This window comes from Protopterus annectens, chromosome 4.part1 (assembly GCF_019279795.1).
Source record: "Protopterus annectens isolate FY-2018-M chromosome 4.part1, PAN1.0, whole genome shotgun sequence".
Lineage (NCBI taxonomy): Eukaryota > Metazoa > Chordata > Ceratodontiformes > Protopteridae > Protopterus > Protopterus annectens.
The window spans coordinates 646,160,992-646,186,438 of NC_056734.1; the positions used below are offsets into that span (position 1 = coordinate 646,160,992).

The 25,447-nt window shown below is 40.0% G+C and overlaps 1 protein-coding gene across 2 annotated transcripts in view; it reads right to left on the reverse strand.

The window, feature by feature from the left end:
• The window catches only part of EPHB1 (EPH receptor B1), a 1,597,777-nt gene that overhangs the window by 661,168 nt on the left and 911,162 nt on the right, over positions 1 to 25,447 (reverse strand). For both annotated transcript variants that reach the window (XM_044070446.1, XM_044070447.1), the window contains exon 4: positions 21,312 to 21,467. In XM_044070446.1, coding sequence (XP_043926381.1) covers positions 21,312 to 21,467 — 156 coding nt within the window. The remainder of the gene's footprint in view (positions 1 to 21,311; positions 21,468 to 25,447) is intronic.

Consider the following 25,447-nt stretch of genomic DNA (forward strand, 5'->3'; position numbering starts at 1 on the left):
CCCATCACTAATGAAATGACAATCATTAAATATATTATTCTCAACAACTGGAAAGTAGTGTTGGGTAATTCTGAATTAGTCAATATTATAGAGGACCATCCAACTTTTAGTTACAAAAAAGTAAGTAACATTAAGATGATTTTAGAGAGGGGAACAAGAGATTCAAAGCCCACTTGAGATTCAGTTTTGGGCACTTTTCCTTGTTCACTGTGCAAACAGTGCAGATTTATTATTGGAACATCTAACATCATTTTGAAACATGACAATAGGATTATAACAGTTAAGGGACACTACACTTGTAAAACCACTAATATAGTGTATTTAGTACAGTGTGTTTCATGTGAACATTTTTACATTGGCAAGACCATACATGCTTTGAACAAATGAATTTATGAACACAATTTGGCTATAAAGAAAAAAAGACATGTCAAATGCTTTAGCCAAGCATTCTTTGTATTGTCCTTTGTTCAAAAAGTTCACTTTTTCAGTATTGGAAAGGGTTAACAACTCTTTGTTTAGTGGTGATTTTAAAACTCTTTTGGAGTGCAGAGAAGCAATCTGGCAGATCAGGTTAAATGCTGACCAGCTTCCAGGTTTGAATGACACGATCAACATCAAATGTTTTTTACAAGCACAAAGGTTTTAATACATTAATTTATTATTATTTTGCATTTTATTTTACTTTTATGTATTGTATGTATATATATATATATATATATATATATATATATATATATATATATATATATATATATATATATATATACATACATATATACATGTATTTGTATTTGTATTTACATTTATAACATTTGTTTTAGTTAAAAGCAGTATAGGGAGAGAGAGAAAAAACATATATTTTTTATATCATCATTATTATTCATGAGATGAAATTGGATACATTGTTTCAATGGTTAATTATTACATGTGATTTTTTTTAATGTATTTCAATTGTGTAAGATTGTTTGGGTGTGTTTCTGATGAAGTTCAGTGATATTAAATTGAACGAAAACATTAATACAGATTGGGTCATCCGTTTTCTTTCTCTCACCAGCAGTATTTGTTATTTGGTTGGATTTATCGTTTTGTTGGGTTTTAAGTTGTCATTTAATTTCTTAATTGAGGTAGACACATTTAAAAAATAACACAACATGAAAGGTATCAGTAACATATCAAGAATATGATTGCTTCATTAAGTTGTTTTGTTGTGCAAAAATTAATTTCTGTCACATGTTCTTCACTTTTTATACTTAGATTCACATTTCATAACTGAGAGAATAACGCCACTGACAAGCAAACTATAAGCTATATCAGCTTACATTATAGCTTACATATAACTAAATTCATAACATTCTACTTCAGCAAAAGTTTTTAATGTATAGCAAGCAATACTAAAATATCCAAATATATATTATTATATTCTATCAAGTGTAAGTTATTTAATAATGAACTCTGATGTATTATTTGATTTATATAAACACTTCAGGTGTTATAATTTGAGGTCAAGTACTCCATGCAAGAAACTTTTATCATAATTATTCAATCTGAAAGATTTTCCCAGTCACACTTTGTTTTATTTAACATTCAGAATATATAGCCACTGTAGAGATTAATAAGTACTTATCACAAACAGATAAACTGTTTAATAAATGCAGTGGGTTACTTTAAAGCCATAACATGTTGGTAATGAAATTGTCCATGACAACAGAGCTCTAAAGATTTAACTTCAAATATTTTTCTATCTGCAAGTTACTTCATGTAAATTACTTAATATTACACCGTGTCATAGACTTCACTATGAACTACACTTATTCATTTCTTTAAGAACAGTTTTGATTAGTAGAGTTTGCTTTGAGAAACAGTATGTTTAGTTCTTATTTTAAAGTAGACTTGCAATCTATCAACAGGGTGAATGTCTAATCAAATTTTCTCAGTAAACTAACAAAAGAAAAAAATAAATAAATTAATTATATCATCATTTCCCCTTTTTTGCCTTCTCATATATTCATGTTTATTTGTTAGACTATCCTGCGACATTAACCTGTATAATCCCTTTTATTGATAATTTCATATGTATCTCTACTTTAAGGGATAGCAAAACAAAAATTCTGCATCCAGGGCAGCAAAAGGTATGTATTACCCAATATGCCTAATTGTTTGTAGGAGCTTTTAAGATGAGTTTTTGGGTTTATCCAAAATGCTCCCTCACTGAATGGAATAACATTTGAACTCTGTTATTAAACTGGAATTTACACTATGAGTTATCGGGTTATAACTCCATAATGAATTTGATTCTCCAAAAACAACTGGACACAAATCAACCTGAGAAAAAATAATTGTAAGCATTATTTATTAATTTATTTATGCATCCATCCATTTATTTATTTTTGTGGGAAACAAGCTTTGCTGAACTCATTATGTTAGGTGTTAAGCCTCCAACACCCAGAATTTATATATAATCATAAATATCTAGCTGGTTACACACACAGTATATATATATATATATATATATATATATATATATATATATATATATATATATATATATATATATATATATATATATATATATGTATCAAAACTTCCAAACCACTCAGAAATACTCAGAAATAAAGACACACAGGTAGATCCAGTATCAATTAAGCACTTTTGTTCTTTTTTATTTCACAGAACTTCTTTAGAATAAATGAAATACAATCAGTTGCAGAAAATATATACAATCATTAAAACTGTAAAAGAGCAGACATCCTATCAAAAAATGTGACTGTACTGATTGTTCCAAATACAGCCAATAGGGAGCATGAAACTAGTTAAGGTGGCCAATGAGAGGAAAACGTATCATAACAAATACCAACATAAGAATACAGTAAGGTAGCCAATGAATGGAAAACGTTTTTTAACAAAGAGTAAAATAGGAAAGTAGCAGTGGGAGTGGTTAACTATGTTAAGACATCCATCAGAAACACATTTTAAACTGAGATTTTCATTAATGCCCTGTGGTATTTCCACATTAAGCATTAGTTTCCATATAAGCTCCTTAAGCTTGAGCAGTGCATTAGAGTCACCAAAAAAGAAATTAAGTCACTCCAAAACAATAAAGTCAAAACACACAAAATTCTGACATGTTAAACTGTGTTTGCCTAACCCATTAGTGAAGTCATGAGAGCATATGGTGGCATCATATGATTGAAAATTACAACGCAAATGTAAATAAGAGACCCTCCACCTATAACAACAACTAACAAACACACTTTCTACTATGTTTCTTCCCCCCCACACCCCCCTGTAAATTAAATATATCAATTCCAAGATTGTACTACAGTGGAAAAAAGTTAATTTCCTAATCTCACCTTATGGCGATTACCATACAGCATGTAAGCATAATGTCTAAATCACTTACCTGTATGGCCTAAAAACACATACAGATTGACAAAATAAAACCTTTTTCCCCTACTCACTTCTCTCAGCACTTCTCAGAACGCTAACTTAATTTCCATGAAAGCAACACATTCGTATGTTAACATTTTGTATGGTGATCATGTTACAGTAGGGTTAGGAAAAAAGAAGTTATGTACTCACCATAATGTTCCATCTGAGTAGGTAAACTTCATTTGTCAGCAGCCTGTGGTTATCAGATCCATATCGGATCCAAGCCGGCAGCTTTAAACAGCTAAGATCTGAGCTCCAAGCTCCTCCCCCTTACCCATAATCCCTTGCCATCCCTCTCTGACCTTAGATCGAGTTTGCTGTAGTAACACAGAACATTACAAAACAAGGATCACCTGCACATCCTAACCTGGTGTTATCTGGAGAAAAGACAAGGAATGCTTCTAGGACGCACTATAGGTTAGGGGGATGGAGGGGGGGTTGGTTGCTATCAAATGAAGTTTACCTACTCAGATGGAACGTTATGGTGAGTACATAACTTCTTTATCTGAAGTAGTTAACTTCATTTATTCATCAATCAGTGGGACAGAGTCCCCAGCTACCCAAACTTGGGAGGTCCTCATGGAAGGATATTCCGGAGCACTGCAGAGCCGAAGGAAGCTCTCCCTCTGGAAATTATATCCAACTTGTAATGGTTAATGAAAGTATGGGATGAAGCCCAAGTGGCTGCTGAACAAATGTCATCCAAGGACACTCTGGAGCAAAAGGCAGCAGAAGTAGAAATTGATTGGGTAGAATGAGTGTGGACTCCTTCAGGTTCAGGCCGGCCAGAACACTTATATGCCAGAAGTATACATTGGGAAATCCATCTGGAAAATGTAACTTTTGATACTGGCTTGCCCAAAGAGGATTTAGCAAGGGATACAAAGAGTTGCTCAGATTTCCTATGTTCAGCGGTCCTGTGCAAGTACAATCTCAATTGCCTGTGTACGTCCAGAGAATGTAGTTTGTATTCACCACTCTTTTGATAATTTGGAAAGAAAACTGGTAAATTAATAGACTGATTGATATTGGGCTCAGAAGCAACTTTGGGTAGAAAGGAGGGATTGGTCCTGAGGGAAACTCTATCTTTATGGAAGACCAAGTAAGGAGGTTTGGCGTAGAGGGCTTGAAGCTCCGAAACCCTTATAGCTGACGTGATAGCGACGAGAAAGGCCGTATTTCAAGATAAATATTTTAGATCCACCGAAGCTGCAGGTTCAAACAGAGTGGCCATTAGAGATTGGAGAACAAGGGTTAAATCCCATGGAGGGACTGCGTCTTTAACCGGAGGCCATAAGAGGAAAGTGCCTTTTAAGAAAGTCTTACATAATTTGAAAGAGGCTAAGGAACCAAGATCACTTCTCACATGATAATGGGAAATAGCGGCTAATTGGACTTTGACCGTAGAAGACCTAGCACCTTGGTCAAATAAAGTTGACAAAAATTCTAACACTGCTGGTATCGGAGCTGTAAAGGGATCCAATTTTCTATGCTCCACCCAGATTGTAAAGAATTTCCATTTTCTGTTATAAACCTTTCTCGTAGAAGGTTTATGAGCGGCTACTAAAATAGCCTTAACAGGGGACGAGATACCGAGAGTCCTAGCTATTACTGGAACTGGATCAACCAAGCTGTGAGCTTGAAGTTGTCCAGATTTGGGGTTGATAATCCTAGTGGGTGAGAGATCAGATCCGGGGTGGGATCTAGAATCCATGGAGGATTCACCAGATGAGACCATATGCATGGGAACCATGTTTGACGAGGCCAGAATGGGGCTATGAGGATGACTCTGCTCCCCAGCCGATGGGCTTTCTGCAAGAATTTTAGCATTAGGGGAAGAGGGGGATAAGCATAAAGTAGACCGGATGGCCAAACTTGCACCAGGGGGATTCCCCTGATGGGTGAATTAGAGCGAAGTAGTCGCTGCATTTTGCGTTTGAAGGAGACGCGAAGAGATCGCAGCAAGGTGACCCCACTTGAGGAAGATTTGCTTCACTATTCTGGGTTTCAGAGACCACTCGTACGGTGAGAGGATGGTTCGACTCAGCCTGTCTGCCAAAATGTTTGACCGATCCGGAATGTGCGTCACTATGGGAAAGTGGTTGGTGGAGATCACCCATTCCCAAACTCTCATGGCCTCTCGACAAAGTGGGTAGGAACTGGTTCCCCACTGTCTGTTGATATACCAGACCACTGACATGTTGTCTGTCTGAATTGCAAGTGTCCCTAAGGGAAGAAGGGCCTGGAGTGCTTGCAACGCCAAAAGCACTGCTCTCATCTCTAGGACATTGATATGCAACAAGGTCTCTGAATGGGTCCATGTGCCTTGGATGGTTCTGCCTATACAGTGCCCCCCTCACCCTAGGCGAGAAGCATCCATGGTCACCGTGGCTAGAGGAGGAGACATAGAAAAGGGATGCCCTTTGTGGAGGTCCGGGGACTGGATGCACCAGAGCAGAGACTTCCTGCAAATCCTGCTGAGGGAAATGGGAGAATTCAGTGGATGTTGCAGGATGGACCATTGAACCTGCATGGTCCATTGAAGTATCCTCATGTTCAAGTGCGTTAAAGGTAGCAGATTGATTGTTGCTGCCATGGAACCTAGAGCCCTCAGAACCAATTCTGCTGGAGGAGCCGAGGATTGTAGAAGGGCCAGTATATGGAGCTTCAGAGTTCGAAGCCGGTCCAGAGTTAAGAAGACTTTCAATAGGTTTGTGTCTAACCTTGCTCCTATGAAGTCCAAGATCTGGGTTGGTTGATGGGAAGATTTCCTGAGGTTGATTGTGATTCCCAGCCGGGAGGCCAAGTGAAGGAAGTAATTTCCGGCTGAACATAGTAGATGCCTGGTGGGGGCAGTCAGGAGCCAGTCGTCCAGGTATGGGAAGACCTGTATCCCCTAGAGTCTCAGGTGGGCCGCTAAAACTGCTAAAACTTTAGTGAACAGCCTGGGGGCTGTGGTGAGACCAAAGGGAAAAGCCCTGAACTGGTAGCGGCTGGCTCCTAGCCGGAAGCGGAGAAACCTTCTGGATTGTCTGTCCATCAAAATGTGGTAGTACGCATCCTTGAGGTCTCTCAAGCACATCCAGTCGTTCTCCTGTAAGAGTAGGAGAATGGATTGAATGGTGACCATCCGGAACTTCTCTTTGGCCACTGACAGGTTCAGAAAGGACAGGTCGTGGATTGGCCTTAAGTCTCCCATCTTTTTTGGCACCAGAAAGAACCTGGAGTAAAAGCCCGATCCGGATTGGTCTCGGGGGATGCGCTGGATCACTCTTTTTTCTAGCAGCTGGCTTATTTCTGCAGCTGCTGCCTCCCTTTGATTGGGTGGGACATCGGGGAGGCTCCAGGGTCTGGGAGGGGGATACAGAAAGGGAATTTTGTAACCTCTGGATATGATTCGAAGCAGTCAGCGATCTGTTGTGATGGACTCCCAAACTGTTAGGTGCCTCAAGAAGCGCCCCTGAATGCCTCCAGAGTGGAACAGTCAGGCAACCCTTCAGGGCTGCTGCGCGTGCCGATCTGAAAAGGGTTCTCTCTACCTGAAATTCTTCGGTCCCCCTCTGCCTCTGGGCCAGCCTCCACCCTGTCCTCCTCTGCCTCTGAAGGACGAGGGGTCCAGAGCGAAACAGGACTGTTGAGACTTCCAGAACCAAATCTTCTTTTTTTCCCTTTTGGTTCCTGGAGAAGGACCTCTGGGGAGCCGAAAAGCGGACTCCAATGGCAGACAACGTCTTCCCGTCTCTCTCGCTCTGGACCAGCGTGTCACGGACGGTCTTGCCAAATAGCGAAGAACCGTCAAATGGGGCATTTGCGAAGGATGCCTTGAAGGGTTCCGCAAAATCGCAAAGGTGGAGCCAAGCATGTCGCCGTAAGACAATGCCCGCTCCACTAGCTGTAGAGGCTCCTTCCCTAGCATGGGAAAGGAGCCGCATAGAAGTGTTCGAAATGGACTTAAGAGTGGCCATTCGAGCTGAGAATACCTTCTTATCCTCAGCCGACATGGACTTTGGGGGTGACCTGGCGTATTCCTTGATAAGATCCCGCTGGAGTCATATCACGTGTGCCATACAATTCAGCGACCTTACGGAGAAGGTAGCTGAAGCGAACATCCGCTTCCTCAAGTGGTCCATCATCCAAGACTCTTTGTCAGGAGGGTGGACCGAAGAATTCTCCTGGGCTAGTTCCTTCTTGTTGGTGGCCGCCACCAACATGGCATCTACAGGAGCACCCTTGCTCCAAACCGTCCTATCAGTGGGGGGACTGAGGATTCTATCTGGTCTCTTAGGAATGGGCTCCACAGTGTCCGGTTCCTTCCATGCCCTGGTAGAGGTAGATGGGCCTGTGTCAAATGCCTCCAGAAACACAAACTCATCCGAGGAAGGTTTTTGGGCAGATCACCCCCCTCTAATGCATAACATTTCCATAATGTCTCCGAAGGAGTCGTCTTTGGGGGGTGACCTTGGGGAACCTTCCCCTTCCTCTAAATCTGTGTCCTCCGTCAAGGACTCAGGTGAGTCCAAGTGCCTCCTCTTGCACTTACGTCTGTGAGGAACCTCCTCAGGGGGCTGTCCGAAGAGGCCTCACCAACCACATCTTGTTCCTCCAAGGGAACCATCTGGGATGTAGGCGCAGGCTGTCCCTGGGGCCAGGTGATTGAAGGTAGGCCAGTCTGAGAGAGAGTGCAGGGTGGAACCGTAGAAGGAGCCTGGGGCCTTGAATCCCTCGACAATACCCTCTCCACAACATTGAATGCTGAAGGAGAACTGCTCTCCCCTGGATCCAAGAGCAGTCCCTTCGGATCCGATGTGTGGAGGTACTATCAGCGCTGACCCTGCCCCTGCTCCTATGCAACTCGGATATGAAGGCTCGGAACCCTGGAAGTGGGTCAGAGAAGGAGCAATCGGGGTGAAAAATGGGGTCGAGCTCCCCCCCCGGAAGTGGGGAGGCAGGAGCACTCCCATCTGCAGCTGGGCCTGGAGGAACCTACGCATCATCCAGTCCATATCTGCATCGGACAAGCTTCGGGTGGACCTAGAAGAGGCCACTGAGGCAGGCCGGGAGTGCCGCCTCAATGGCCTCGAAGGTGACCGAGTCTCCTCCTCTAGCTCCGGAGAGAAACAAGGTGAATGGAGCCGGGAAGGAGAAGGCCCAGAAGCCCTGGGAGTGGCTGCTTGTTTAGCCGGCGGAGCCGAGGAGGAAGATTCGGCCCGCCGCTTGTGATGTCTCTCTTTCTTCCTCTCCCACCTAGCTTCCCTCTCCTCCTGGCCTAAGGTGGGAGGATGAGTCCCGGCCAGGGGAGCAGGGGTAGAAGGAGGCACTGCCGCGGCAGGTGCCACCGAGGGAGAGGAGGTTGAAATCGAGTCCGGAGGCAGAAGTCCTGCCAGAATCAACTTCGACCTCCTGTCCTTTAGGGCCCTGGGGTTGAAGGCTGCACAAACAGTGCAGCCTGAGGAGAGGTGGCCAGCCCCAAAGCAGATAATACACCGAGTGTGGCCATCCACTGGGGATAGCTTATGGCCACACTCGGTGCATTTACAGAAAAAGGTTTTTGGGGCCTCAGACATAGTCTGATTAAAAAACACACAAGGCCCAATGCACATGCCTTCACACACACGGGGAGGAAATTAAACTAGATGAAATAAAACAATTAACAAATTTTATAACTAAAATTCTAAGTAGGGACAACACACACAACAGTAATTAAAATATGGGGAAAAAGGGTAGATAATAAGATTTTTCCTCACAAAACGACTAACTCCCACGCCTGGAACTCATTCTAAGCTGCTGATTCAACCGCGGCAAATGAGATCTGAGGTCAGAGAGGGATGGCAGGGGGATTATGGGTAAGGGGGAGGAGCTTGGAGCTAGGATCTTAGCTGTTTAAAGCTCACGGCTTGGATCCGATATGGATCCGATACCCACAGGTTGATGAACAAATTAAGGTAACTACTTCAGATTTAACTTTTTACCACTGTAGTGTGATCTAGGAGTTGGTATATTTAATTTATGGGTGGTGTGGGGGGAGAACCCCCAACATGGGGAAGTGCAGGGGGGCTTGACCCCCTGCAGAAACATAGTAAAAAGTGTGTTTCTTACTTTGGTGTTGTTATAGGTGGAGGGGATGTTATTTACATATGCATTGTTGTTTTCAATGTTATAATGCACACTCAGTGTTCTGAGTTTTTGTGGTTTTGGGTTTTCAGTGTTATGGTCTCAGTGTTTTGAATTATAATGTTATGAGATTTCAATATTTTGAAGTATACACATATGTGTGTGTGTGTGTGTTGGGGGGGTTCCCCTTCACATAGTCAACATTTCAAAATGCCAAATTTCGTAAGGCCGAGACCACATGACCGACAATTGAAATGTCGAGAATGTGGAACCGGCATCTCCGTACAGTGTGGAATGGAAAGATTTCCATTCCTGCACTGTAGTGCGATCTTTGAGTTGGTATATTTAAGTTATGGGGGCTTGCCCCCATGCTAGCAGTGTTTAGGTAAGTGTTTGTTTTTTATTACTGTTTTTATATGTTCGACATTTCAAATTTTGATCATATGATCTTGGCCATATGAAAATCGGCATTTTGAAGTGTTGAACATATGAAGTAGATCCATATATATATATATATATATATATATATATATATATATATATATATATATATATATATATATATATATATAGATATATATATATAGATATATATATATAGATATATATATATATACATGTATTCATACACACATTTATATATATATATATATATATATATATATATATATATATTTACACACACACAAACACACACACACACACATGCACACACTACTTGGATGTAGAAATAATTGGAAATTAGAAAAGTCTCCCAAAAGAAAGCTATCAGTGCTAGCACAAACTTACAAAATGCAATGACCATGGTTTCCTTTGGAAGATAGGTGCTGTGAAGTTCAGTTGCACTGAGTTGTGCCTGTTTGAGTTGGCTCCTTGTGGAGTTGTGTAGTATAGCCTGTATGGGCATTTCATTTGTAGAATATTTCACTCTATCTGCCCTGGTGATAACCAGACTTGTGTATGTGTAACTAGTTTACTCAAAGGATTTCTCTCAGCCTTATAAATTTGCTGGGTAAAATTAAACTCCCCATAAACATACAGTTGTTCCAACAACAGTGTGTGTGTGTGTGTGTGTGTGTGTGTGTGTGTGCTCATTCTCAAGACTACTCACTTGTATGTTTGCAAAAATAAATTTTTCTTGAGGTTAAAATCTTGAAAACTTTGTGATGCATTATTATAAAACCTTTACGAAGAAGTATTATAAAGCATTATTGAATCACATCTGATTTTAGAAACAACTGATGATTTACTGAGAAAACATTTGGTTTCCCGTTTTTGGAGTCATACCTCGTATCATGCTACATTATTTAAGATGTCAAACTCAAAACTGTTTTGTGGTGTCAGAAGAAGTGCCACTCAACTATGTGGGAACTCTTTGTATCTGTGTTACTATGACTGAAAGTGTTCTGTGCACTCACTTTTGTCCTTACATCTAATGAGTTTTATGTTACAGCAGAAGAACCTATTCACCATCTTCATATGTCTGAAATAAACTCTATTCTTCACGCTAGCTCTGGCAAGTGTTCTAAGAAAGAAGACTGCACTTGATAGACTCTTTATTATGTGAGATAGTAGTTTTGATATTATGAATGGTTGACATCTGATTCCTTTATTTTCTTGTGCTCCTCTAGCGCTGTCATGGGATCACAAAAGAGACCATTGGTTATTCTATTTGTAGGACACATTGAACTACCACCATTTTTACAGAATTGTGGTAGGCCTCAGACCTATCTGTTATCAATCTGTTGGTGACTTACTTGACATTCTCAAAATGATAGCAGCACTCGGTGTTGTGTACCTCTCTCAAGTGGCAGCAACTGTACTGCTGAAGGTCCTGGTTTTTTATCTGATTACTGCAGGACCAAATGGAATATTTCAGCTTGTTAAGCATTGAACACAAGCACTTTTCTATGATGAATGTAAGGATCAATATCCAAGTTTTATAAGTAGCAGAAAAATAACCAATAATTGATGTGCGATGCTGACGTGTGTCAGCAAGATGTGTTTATGCACCATGAAGAGAGAAAAAGACAAAAAATGCCAAACTGAGGAAAGAATAAGACAAAGTCCCAGAAGGTAACCACTGAAGAAGTCTTCCAAAATCAGATACATGTTCTGTGAAGTAAGTTCATCCCTTAGTGGGATCATGACTTTAAGGTAGACCTTACCTATCTGTGCTCCTGCAAAGAGATGACTATCTCAACCTGAATGTCTACTGGAAATAACTTCTATGTGCCCTTTGAAAGATGAATAAGGAGGCATGGAATCACAGTTTGCCTGCCATAGTAAAATAGACCAATATTTGTGGAAGGAAGCCATGAAGGAAGTCACGCAATTAATTTCTACCCAGGAAGTGATCTATGGGCAATTTTAACAAGCCATTCCTGTAAGTATGAGGAAGGCAACAGAACAACAACTGAAATGTCCGTCTCTAGTTGACATAATACCGGGCGTGTAGTGGAGTTAAGCATTATGCGTGGAGGTTTAAGGACTCATCAAGTTAGAGTGTTCAGACACCAAGCAGCAGGGGAACTAAAGTCTCACACCAACAGATTTCCCAAACATACTTTAAACTTAATTGCTACTAGGACCTTGAATAATTATTAGACTTCCAACGAGTTGATGTAAAGAATTAACTTCTTTCTGCACCACTGATGTAGCACTTAATGGGAAGTGAGGTAAGCTCCCATCTTTGCAGGATAGCATTCCTAGTTAAGCTCTAGGAATTGGAATGATTCCTGAAGTATAGGCCCTTTGGTAAGTTGACTTGCATTCCTGTGAAGCAGGTGGTTTGATCTATGATGTCATTCTGTCATAGTCAAGGTTTCATAAGCATCACAGAAAGTGTTTCACAGAAATTTATTCCAACTTCCAGTTCCTTAATTTTTGTCAATTTTGATATATATATTTCTGTGAACATTTTTAAGATTACCCCTAGTTTGCTTTTAACTAATTTCATCTTACATAGTGGTTTAAAATTGCTAAGTTTTATTGCCTTTCAAAAAGTTATCTTCTTTTTATAGTTAAGTTTAGCAATAAGCATTCATCTCTAATGAATTAAACAATTCTGCCTGGGAACAATTGCTGCCATGAGGGCTAGAACCCAGAAAATCCAGAAGCGTATAGGGGGCTGGGTATTTAACAATGCTGTCACAGGCAGTATTGTTATAACTCTCTTTTGAAAGGGAGGAGAAATAATTTCCTTATTTTAATATGGAAATTTGCTGCTGAGAAATATAAACATTTGGAAGATACTCAGTGAGACTTATGAAGACTGATAGAGAATGAATTGTAAAGTTAAATCTTCAAAAAACAGAAACCATCATTTTATAGTACAACATTAATATATTCATCTAGGTAATACTAGGGCATGCATAATGGGCCTCTTGTTTCTCCTAGTCCGAGAAAAAAAAAAAGAAATAAAATTTATTCTAAAATGGAAAAACTGGAAAAAAAATGGACTCAGAGTCTTTTTAGATGGGGTGGGTATGTAATTGTAGAGGATAGTAAAAGGTGATTTGACACCTTCAAACAGATCTCATCTCACCTTTTTGCATAAAACCTAGTTGTCAGACATAATGTTGCTTCCATTTGTTGAATGAAAAAAGTGATGAATGAGTCTTCAGGATTTTGTCATCTTCCAACAAGAGCTTCATTGATGAGTTAGTTTGAAACGGGGGAAGGGATCAAAAGGAAAGCGGGGTGAAAATGCAGAAGGAATACAACATATAAGCAAACCCCAGCCTTGGTAGACATATTCTGAAAATATGTGGAAAATGGCATATTGAAGAGGTTACTGGTCAGTTCATTTCCTGCAACACCAACTTACACTCTTCACTTGGTCAGTAAGACATTTTGATGTGTAGCTTGTAGCCCCTTGAAGGATTTTGAAACACATGAGTAAAATAAATGACTGTATAGGTCTAACTTTTTTTCATGCTTTTTGCTTGAGATTCTTAAGGCTAATAAAGCCAATTCCCACTAGCTCTGCACATGCATGTTTCAGCTTTGTTATGGCCTCATTAGTACAGCAGAAGTGGACTGTTTGGCTAAGCATTAAGAACACAGGCCTTTTATACCCATTAGGGTACCTGCAAAGTATCCCAACTTACAAACTAAAACAATGAGTGAAAAAACAATCAGTACAAACTAAAAGAAAATTCTAGCCAAGATAGAATTTCCACTGAGTAACCCCTCAAACCTCTTGTATTAGAGGCATATGGGATATATGCAAATGACCTTTATGAACATCAGGTGTTTCAGATGTATAGCGATTCTGAATGCCCAATAACTTTTTTCTTTTTATGTCATTTAATGGACAAATTTAGGCCAATAAAGCCAAATCCCACTAGCTGTGGACATGCATGTTTCAGCCTTGGTATGGCCTCATCAGCACAGCAGAAGTAGACTGGATGTTGATTATCATATGACGTTTTAAAGTTACCTACATAACTGATGTCTTTGAATTTGATTGTTGTTCTGATGAAGTTTCGCAATGTACAAGGAAGGAAAGTACTAAACTATTATTAAAGTTTTCTAAAGTTTTTTGAAGTGCCTATTCATTGTCGATTGTGCTACACTGCAGTTAATCTTGTTCTTAACTTCTATTTTTGACAATTGCATTACTTCTTACTCAGAAGGTCCACTGCCAAGTTCTGGCATCTGTGAATGTAGACTGCTTGAGAAATCCCATGGATTCATAGTCAGCATGTAGAAGGGGTAGAAATGAAAGTCTCCCCCTTTTTAAAGTACCAAACTACTATTGTGTTGTCCATAACTGTCAAACAGGACCTTGCATTGTCAATTGATAGAAGATTTGGAGGGCATTTGGAACAGTTAGCATCTCTTATATATATATATATATATTTCCTGAGAATCTTACACCCATTTTTCTTGTCTAATCTGAGGCATCAATCATGAGTTTCTGATCGCATGCCAAGGAAGGGGAGTCCAGAGCACAGTCCAGAGCCACAGCCAAATATATTCTTTTCAGCCTTTTTATGACAGTAGAACACTGTTACAGCAGTGTGTTTTTGGGTCTGAATATCCTTTCTTGAATTAATGGATTAAAGATCTAGTGGTGCAGAAGGCAATGGGCTTTGGTGGGATTAAACCATGAGATCTTGAGAAATGAGGGGAGAAACTAAAAGCTACAGTTGTGTAGGTAACTTACAGATGTCTGAGTGTAGTCACTGTTACACTGCTAACTCACAGGAATCTCTGTTCCTGGCTGAGTCTTGACAACTAGCCCGACTTTCTGGTCTAACTATTTTTCTCAAATGGCCAAGTTAAGCCAAGCTGATGTTGCCAAACTCATATGTCTTTATGTACCAGAAATATAGCTGGCATCTGCCTGCATCATCTTTGCTTGTTTCTTGCCATACAGACCATGCATACATGAGGGGCTGCCTTGCCTCATAGATACACGTTATGATGTATGTAAGTTCTCCTTAGAGAACTTGAACAAGGGGAAGAGGCTACAATGTTACAGGTTTGAAGGGGAAAATGGAGAAATGTGTACCTCATGTCATGACCACGATTCCATCGCCATGTTCTGATTTGAAGATTTGGCCTGAAGGCCATGATCTCATTTTTTTAGACTTGCTCTATCGAACATTCTTTCTCTTTCTCTATCTGTAGCTCTCTGTCTCTCTCTCTCTTTTTCGCTACACAAGGTAGGAATATCATGGTATGCCTCAAGGCCTTAGACTGCATGTGTCAGGTATTCCTGAACTATCTGGATGGTATGCCCCAGGGCTATAGACTGCATGTGTTAGGTATTCCTGAACTATCTGGATGATATGCCTCAGGGCCTTAGACTACATGTGTCAGGTATTCCTGAACTATCTGGATGGTATGCCTCAGGGCCTTAGACTGCATGTGTCAGGTATTCCTGAACTATCTGGATGGTATGCCTCAGGGCCTTTGACTGCATGTGTCAGGTATTTCTGAAGTATCCAGATGGTGTGCCCCAGGCCCTTAGACTACATGTGTCAGGTATTCCTGAACTATCTGGATGGTATGCCTCAGGGCCTTTGACTGCATGTGTCAGGTATTTCTGAAGTATCCAGATGGTGTGCCCCAGGCCCTTAGACTACATGTGTCAGGTATTCCTGAACTATCTGGATGGTATGCCTCAGGGCCTTAGACTGCATGTATCAGGTATTCCTGAACTATCTGGATGGTATGCCTCAGGGTCTTAGACTGCATGTGTCAGGTATTCCTGAATTATCCAGATGGTATGCCCTGGGGCATTAGACTGCATGTGTCAGGTATTCCTGAACTATCTGGATGGTATGCCTCAGGGCCTTAGACTGCATGTGTCAGATATTCCTGAAGTATCCAGATGGTATGCCCCAGGGCCTTAGACTGCATGTGTCAGGTATTCCTGAACTATCTGGATTGTATGCCTCAGGGCCTTAGAATGCATGTGTCAGGTATTCCTGAAGTATCCAGATGGTAAGCCCCAGGTCCTTAGACTGCATGCATCTAGTATTCCTGAAATATCACTGACTATCATGTTACTCACATGCATTTGGGATAGTGGATCCATGACAATGATGGATGCCATGTGGTCCAGAATGTTTAGGAACTTCCCATCTGTCTACCTTCTGTCAGAAATGGTCAAGCGTAGCTTCATACAGCTATAGAATGAACCGAACCAGGAGGAATGAAGAAGAGGAATGGGGAACAGGTAAGGGGTGTGTGCTTTCAGTGTGAGAGAAGTGGTAGATATTTTTACAACTGCCCCCTATCAGTGCCTGAGACCTGAGGGTCTCCAGATCTTCCTCTATCTGTCTGCTGCAATTTGCTTTTCAATGTGGTTTTCCTACATTTTGAATGTTTGCCTTTCCCTTGCTTCCAATACTAAGGTCTTTGCTTAGATGGGTATTTTCTGTTGTACTTGGGAATAGGAGAGTGAAATATGTTTGACTGACCCCATAATTTTCTCTTTGCCTATGATTTGTAAAAATTTTATAAGATGGTAGTCTGAAGAGAAACTCACCCCAGGGGGCATTAAAAAGGTCAGACTTCACATTCTCAGAAATCCTGGATCTTCTGCATTACAGCAGCATATATTTCCCTAGAAGAACTCTCAGGTCAGAACACAAACAACTTCTCACCATAGAAAACAAATAAATCCCCTGGACAAAGCCTCTACTCATGCTTAGCAGCAAAAAAAAAAAAAAAAAAAATAGAACTCCCTTCATCTAACCACCAGAACTGTTTCTAACCTGCCCACCTTTAAATGCTGCTTAAAAGAATACTTTGCAAAATCATAAACCTACTCCTGTGCCAATCCTGGCTGAACTTACTCACTATACTTCTCCCACCCCCTTCAATAGTTACACCTCACAACCCTCTCCAGCCTCCTACTCCACTCCTTTCTTTTGTTTTCCCCACTGTCCACCTTATCCACTTCATCAATGCAGGCCTTTCTTCTGTGTCTTTCTCTTTCGTCCCTGCTCACCTAAGTTATCTGAAGACACCCTACCCTGTACTCTTCTTGTAATCTCCTTCTCCCCATCCTTCTTCCTTCTATAACCATAATATGAACACCCTCTCTTATACTAAGACATCACTCAGTTTTCCTTTACTTTCTCTAATCATGTAATCTGTAATAGCTCTTTAAATATCTTACAACTGTTTCAATTCTCATTTATCTCATACTAATCTATGTAACAAATAATATGACTAAAGTTTTTCCTCACATATTTTCTCTAATTCATGTTATTGTTTTTCATTGCACTCTACTATGCAATTGTTTTTTTCATTACCACATTTTTTCACTCCCATGTTTTGTAGTGTAACATGATAATTTTTGATTTAAAAGACTGTTATTGATTTTTGAAAGATTGTGACTGTGAAGCTTTTCTCCCTAGACATCCACTGAAAATGGGCACTTTCTGTCCCAGTTAGACTTTCCTGGTAAACAAATGTCAAAGTGCTGGGTGCTGCATCCACAACATCATAACTAAATTTCATGCCATGTTTACCTAACAGTCTGTGACTCGCTGGTCATTGCTGTTTTCAGGGTTTCACACTGCACTCCAAACATTCATCTTGGAATTTTTTGCTTGTACCTCAGAATGTGAGTCTGAAAATTCAGAGCCCAAATGGCTGAGATTGTTCAAGTGTATACTTCTTTCTCCAAACCTGTCAAGAAATTTGCTTCCCGCCACTGAGAAAAGTATTCCGGTCTGTAACCACTCTATTTCCATTAACAATTTCCAGTCACTCTGGTCTAGGTCTGTACTGGGCAGAAACTTATCAGAATTCTTAACTCTGCAAAAGACTTGAGTCTTTTTGTGATGGGATATTGGGAATCTGTCTCCAAGGATGCTGTCTGAAAAACATTGAAAAGGATCTCCTGGACTGGAGGGATAGCCACTGCCTTAGAAGGCTCAAGATACAGAGGGTTTCAATATGTCTTCTGGGAATCAGAGGTCCCCTGAGACTGCCATTTGAAGAGTTCTCTCTTGACTGAGAGAGTGTCTTCAAATTACATGTCCTCTGAGGGAGAATGAGATGTCAAACTGTTGTCACTATTTGTGCCAAAGCCAAGAGGGGAGGAAAGCTGTGACTAGCAGTCCATTTCCTCCTTCTTTTAGGATTATAGGAAGCTACTAGGCTAGTGGCTTTGAAGCCCTTATAGGCCTACCCAAGAGTTTAGCCCATGTTTAGTCCATGTTTAAAGACGTCAGCACCCAAAGCCCCTGTCCAGCAGATACACAGGTGGAATCCCAGGGGTGTATTTTCTGTCTCCCATCCAGTTATCCAGGTTGCACTTAACAAAGGATAAAGAGGTACTCTGCTTGACGTGAAGAGGGAATCTGTTCCACAGATGGAGACATCTCTGGGACACAAATCTGTCTCACCAACAAGTCCTGTTGATGTCACAGACCAGGTTGAGGTTGCTCATGTGGGTTACTCAAGTGGAGCTTGACTTGCAGATATGCAGCAGTCCCATCAAGGCAGGGTCTGAGATTGCTTTGTATGCCAGACAGAGGTGACCTCTGAGGAGTCTGTATGAAAGTGAACAGGGATTTTAGTTTATCTGTGTAGGGTAGATGTTTGAGGCCCTGGATTCTCCTGGTAAGGAACCTCTGTAGTTTCTCCAGCTGCTGCATGTGCTTTGCGAGGTACATGCTGAAGGGGGTATTATATTCAATAACTGGCCTTATAAGGGAAGAATACAGGGATGTTATGACCTCCTTGTCCCTGGATAAGGTGCCCTTACTTATGAGGTGGTCATGTAGAAAGCTTTTCCATACAACAGAAGCAACATGGTGGTCAAAAGTCAGGTTGCTATCAACCTGGGTGCTAAAATCTCTCATGACTGATTGCATGTTTAGGACATGGTTATTAATGTGACAATATGTGGGGACATCACTCTTCCCAAAGAGGATGATGATGCATTTTTTGGCATTCAGCTCGAGGCCATGTTTTTGGCACCGGTCATTTGTTTAGGTGAAAGTCTCTTGGAGGGAGTCCACATCACTTGGGGAATTGATGACAGTGCCCAGCTTGCAGTCATCTGCAAATATGGTCAGCCATAACCTACTGGTTTTGGCCTGTACCTTTTCAGAATCAAACAAGTCTAAGAATCTCAAACGGGGATACCGCCACTTTCCTGTTGAAGGGAGGAGGACTTCAGGGACAGGGGGCTATTATGAACTTGGCTGCAGCCTACATACAAACTTGGACAACCCTGACTCAACCTTGGTCAATCTGGGAGGGAGACTGGCTGGGGCAATGGGGAGAAGACCCATCAAGTGGCAGCTGTTCAGAGATAAGAGGTGCTTTACTTACAGGCATATAGGTCTTACATGGATGGGTGACCACTGGGGGCATCCATGGATGCCATCTTGATGGTGATATCTCCTCTGATAGTAGCTATAAGGGCTCCATATCCCCTTCTTTAATAATCAAATTATGTTCAAAAGCAGACATCGTCCCAGTGTTCAATAAGGATTGTTGGGTGAAGTCTTTGGCCCAGTGGGATATGCTATGGGCTGTAAGCCATGATATTCTCCCAAGTGGCGATATCAGGAAGCCCTGGGTGGATCAGGCTTCTGAGTGCCTCAGCTAAGCTGATGCCTTCACAAATAAGGGTCTCAGATGAACTCGAAATTTCAAGGGTTTCCTTCTCTCTTTCCTCTGTGGGTGTGCTTCTTTCCTCTCTCTTTTCTTTCTGGGATGGACAGCCATGCCACTCTGCTACTGGATCTCTACAAACTCTGTGTGGCCATATATGCATGAAGGGCTTTTTACTATCTTATTAAAGATTTTGGACAAAAGCCTTGGCAGTTACTGCAGGAAGCCATATTATGTTCTGGACAAAGGTAAAAAACACATTGGGCATGGATGGCTACAGGCGATATTTGATGCTTAGAAGCACACCTGGTGACTTTCTCAGGAGAAGACATAACTGATATTTTAGTGTTTGGAAGTCGGTTTCCTGGAAGTCTGCTTCCAAACACTCTAAAGTCAACAAATATGACAGGGAACAAAAATTTCCCAGCAGAGTGCCTACCTGTTAATACTCTTCAATCATATAGTTAATGTGGCACCAGACTGGGTTGCACCTTCTTATAATAAACTCATCAGTCACAATAAAGGATTTAATCTGATGTGGGTGGGTGTCAGCCACATGCCAGGTATGAGAAGACATCCATTGTAAGGTGGCATCAGCCAACCCTTGGGTGAATTGTACTCTAGTCTGAAGGTCAGGCTAGACATCAGACAGCCAGTGATAGACATCTTTATAAGTTAGGACTGCAACAGTGACAACAAAAAAACAGGCCTTTCTCAGTTTGTCGAATGACCAAATTCTGAAAACCCATATGGTCAGCAGTTTGGATTGTCAAGCCATTCTGACTGAGATCAAAGTAGAGTAGGGATCAGGGAATTTGTCCTTTTCCTGACTTTAGTGTAATCTCATAGCTGGTATAAATAATTTAGCAGGTGGGGGGGTATAGGGGCTCATCCCTGCAAAAACATTGTGTTGTTGGTAGGTGTTGTGCTAGTTTTTTGATTAACTGCATTGTTGACTATAGGGTCTCAACCATATGGGTTTTGACTCTGTGATTTTTGAATACAAAATGACATAGATCCCAAAAAACAGCCACTAATCAACCTTTTTTTAATATATCATTGAGGAAGTTTAACAGTGCAAGAGGGCTAGACATGGGCAGATGTGATTTACCCTTTTTTAATGGCTATATAAATAAATACAACTCTTTGCCAGCAGTGAGGAATCAGAAATGTAAAATGAGGAAAATGTAAAACCCACACATTATTTAGTAAAATGCTCCAAAGTAGAAAAATGCCAAATACTATGTAAGAGGAGATCAGTGATCTGCTCGCCGACAATTGTTATACTTCTTTAGTAGTGGGTGCTGTACACCTTTTTGGATTAGTTATGTGACTGACTTCAATATTAGTATTTTTATTATTGCTTAAATAAACTGCCTTTGTTATTACATGTTGCTTTTCTTTTCAAGAGTCCATGGAAAGGGTTCCAGTTGGTCTGTCCCCTCAAGAAAATAGAAAAAATGTAAATTAAATAAATATTAAAATTATTTCAGGGTGCACTGTGAGAGCACTTACGGCATCTAAATCACAACTACTCACAATGCCATATAATGTTTATAGTTATTTAAAACACCAAAATTGTCTGTTATGCATTTCAGAAAAGGAAAGTCAACAGCAAAAAACATTCCTAAATGAATGTTAATTTCAACATTAATATCTTATGTGATACTCACTGGTGCAAGCCATATCTGGTGGATCAGCATCTGACCGGTAGTAACCATTCTTGCAGATACAGATGGGTGCAGCTTCGTTGTTTGACTTGCTGTTGTGGGGACAGAGTTGGCACAATCCAGACCCCTGGTTAGCTTTAAAGGTCCCAGAAGGGCAAGCTGGAGAAAAATAATAAAATAATATTCAGTCCTGGCACAGCCTTAATGACCAGTACATAACTCCTACCACAGCTTTAATGACCAGTGCATAACTCCTAGCACAGCCTTAATGAGCAGTGCATAACTCCTAGCACAGTCTTAATGACCAGTGCATAACTCCTAGCACAGTCTTAATGACCAGTGCATAACTCCTAGCACAGTCTTAATGACCAGTGCATAACCACTTAGTTTACTAAACTCTGAAAGCCTGGAAGCTGGTAGTTTGCCATCAGCCAGAGAATATCAGTTTGCTGCATCTGATCATGGTGATAGCCACACATGCTTTCCTAAACCTGCTAACAGCATTCATGGCTTTTGTGCTATCTTTATTGTCATTTAGGAGCAAAAGACTGACTTCAACAGGGTAAACAGTAATATTTCAAATGATAGTATATGCAATTTTTTTCAAGATGATTACTACAAAACTATACGTTCAAAAAGATCTATTATCAAAACAAGCTACATACACTGAATATAACAATATGTATTTATCAAAGGAATGTATCCAAGGAAAACCAACACAATGCATAAAATACAGTGAATTTTTATGTACCAGGAATTGTGTAGCCAGTACTACAACGAGCAATAGACACTGAAGTTGTGTATCACAAGCAATATACAATAAGAAAAATGATTTTTTACTGGTCAAACTGAGAAATATTTGCTATATACAGCTAATATTAGCAATGTACATTAAAATAGGAGTGAGATAAAAATATTATAACAGTATGAGAAAGTAAACTAATGTGATTGCGAAGTAATGGTACCAGAAGTAAATATTCTGTGAAAGCTGGAAGACTAACAAACGGTGTCAAAGTTAAGCAATTTCTATGCATTGTTGTAGATGACCTTGCAAAGAAATGCTTCAAGTGAACCGTCACTGCATAAGCAATCAAAAGTGGCTCTGAAGTGGAAACAGACTGTATAAGCTATGCAAAAGCAGAGTGGATTAATTTCTGCATATTAGTGAGTAAAATTTTATGTCCAACCAATTCAATCTATTTGTGTTTACTTAAGCTAATGAAAGGAAGCAATAAGTTTTGGAGAGTGAAAACAGATTATTACTTGTGTAAAGCCAGAACTAAGCAAGGTTGAAACATTACTGAATACAAATGCATTCAAAGTGTTTCCTGATAGATGTGATCACCTTAGCAGATAAAAAAGACTTGCAAGTACATATGCACTGCACAGATTATACAATTATGTGAATGACAAAACAATGTAACAGTATTTCAAATAACTAATGATTTAAGTGACAAAAATGTAGCAGCATCTGAGGTTGACAATATATTCTGTATGGCTGCGTGTTGATAGAAAAGCCACAATAATTTTGAATGCTACTTCTTAGAACCAAGTTTGGGTGAGGAGGAAGACAAAGCAGCAAAGCAGTAGAATATGTTCAGAATTTTAAAATGACTGAGCTAGACAGGTATAGTACAGCATTTGGCAAAACTTGGGAATTCTGCACAACTTAAACTGAATGAGTAGGCCTTCATTATATGGCAAATAATATTCTAGTTCACACATGAGTAGTTCCAGAGCTATTAAGTCCTACGGGGCCAAAAAGCACGTTACTGCAAATGCTGGTAGCATCCAAGAGACAATATGAAAAAAACATTTGCAGAAATTGTTGGCATTTTACAGAAACATTTGACTCTCAAAACCACTGACAATAGCAAAGAATTTCAGGCTTCATAAGAGAAATCAAATGAGGCATGAAAGTATTTTAGAGTACATGACAGAGCTGTGCAGACTTGCTGAGAGCTGTAATCTTGTAGATAGGCTAACAGATATGCTGAGAGACAAACTTGCATGTTGCATATTTTGTGAGAACACACAAAAGTTATGTTAAAGTCTCACACTCAGTGAAGCATTTAGCATATCAGCATGAATGGATATAGCAAATTGAGATATTAGAATAACAATAAGATGTTATTGAATATACTGTTTACAAACTGCCTACTGATATCCCTAAGAAGCAAACACTGGTGATTTAAGCAAAAAAATATAGATAGATAGATAGATAGATAGATAGATAGATAGATAGATAGATAGATAGATAGACAGACAGACAGATAGATAGATAGATAGATAGATAGATGATAGATAGATAGATAGATAGATAGATAGATAGATAGATAGATAGACAGAAAGATGGATAGACAGACAGATATAAATATATAAATCTTGCTTCAGTGCAAAGAATTATGACCATAAGCTGCTAATGAACTTTACTTAACAGTGTTTGATTCACTATTGCTCTAATTGCTTAACATGTGAACTGAACAAATCATTTAGCCACACAGAGCTCCCAGGATGTCCCTAGAAAAATCTACTACTGCCTAGTTTGTTTAATCCAGAAAGCAAACAAACAATCACATAACTACATTTAACAATTAAACACAAACTACATAAATTACTCAAAAGCGATCATACTGACAGAATGCGCAAAGTGGAAAGGTAAGAGAAGCTAAGTGAATGACAAACACATGCAGGACAGCAGGGATGAATCACAGCATGCGTAGAAAATATTGGATGAAGGAAATGAAGGTGGTTTAGACAAAACAGTGTCACAAACAGAAAATGATAAACATAATCAAATGTGTTTACAGTTGTGCAAGATGTTGACATTTAATGTTGGTAAGGCATAGCAGACCCACTAGAATACACAGCAAACTTGTTGCAAAAGACAGGCTAGCACTGCTATTAGCAGGAATTAAAGTTTTCCTCCTGAATGTAGCAATTACAGGTGGGCAAAGGGTAAAATGATATGTTGCACTGTTCTACAGTGATCTGCTCTGTGTTGACATACACTGATTTTGTATACCCTTTCATAGATTCAGTGATCCAAATCAGAGTGGATGCCTGCCTAAAATGGCTCAAGGTAACCTGTACAGATTTCAATGAAATTAGAAAAGGCAGCAGCAATATAAAGGATAATTTTCATGATAAAACTTCTTGCTTGATCATTGGCAGTTAATGAAACTACTCCCCAATTTTAGTCAGATGAATTCTAAAATTACAATAAAAAAGGAATAAAACACTATAGATCTTCACTTCAGCACCAATCTGCAAATAAACTGGCTGAAAGCAGGATATAAAATCAATGAATTAAGACAAAAAACTCCAACACAAGATACACAATATTCTGTGTGCTTATCGTAATACTTTTCACATTTGCTACCCAACAAAGTTATTCTGTATAAACATTTACATTATAGGCTAGACTTTTTGAAGCCAGGTATGCACAGATGAGGAAATAATATGCAGTTCCAGCATATGAACACAAGTTCTTTGTATAAGATCTTTTACATTTAGACAACTGTTTGACAAAGATTACGCAACTGATAGCTAGTATTAGGCCAAATAATTTTAAACCATTGCCACCAGCACAGAAAACCGGTATAGAACATGAGACATTACATATGGAGGAAATATCCCAACCAGGCAAAGCAGGTAAGATAATGCACAACTACCAGAGAGTATAGACCCAGTGCCTACAAAAGTGAGTTTTGAAGAGTCACTAAATGAGGAAAGCTATGTAAAGAAATGATGCGGACCAGCGTTGTAACATTAGATAAATGAATTAAGCCTACCAGGACTGGTCAGTCATATAGCTGAAGAGGAATGAAAGATAGGAGTTCCACCAGAGACCAGATTTCTGATTACAACTGGTAAAAGGTAAAAATGTCAGGTCAGTTTAACACCATACAATAGATGGTAGACATTTTTCAGATGAAGCACCTCCTGAAGGACCTATTCAGAACAGCAAGGGCTTAAATGTCCAGTGGGCCTCCAACATGCTACTCCAAATGTATGAAGACTCCCCTCAGAGGCTAGATCTAAGGAGCAGTGTATCTGTGATTCAAAAAGTCAAATAAAGCAAGTATCTAGAAGTTTAGTGCGACTAGTAATTGTATCGTACTGACTATAGTTGTATT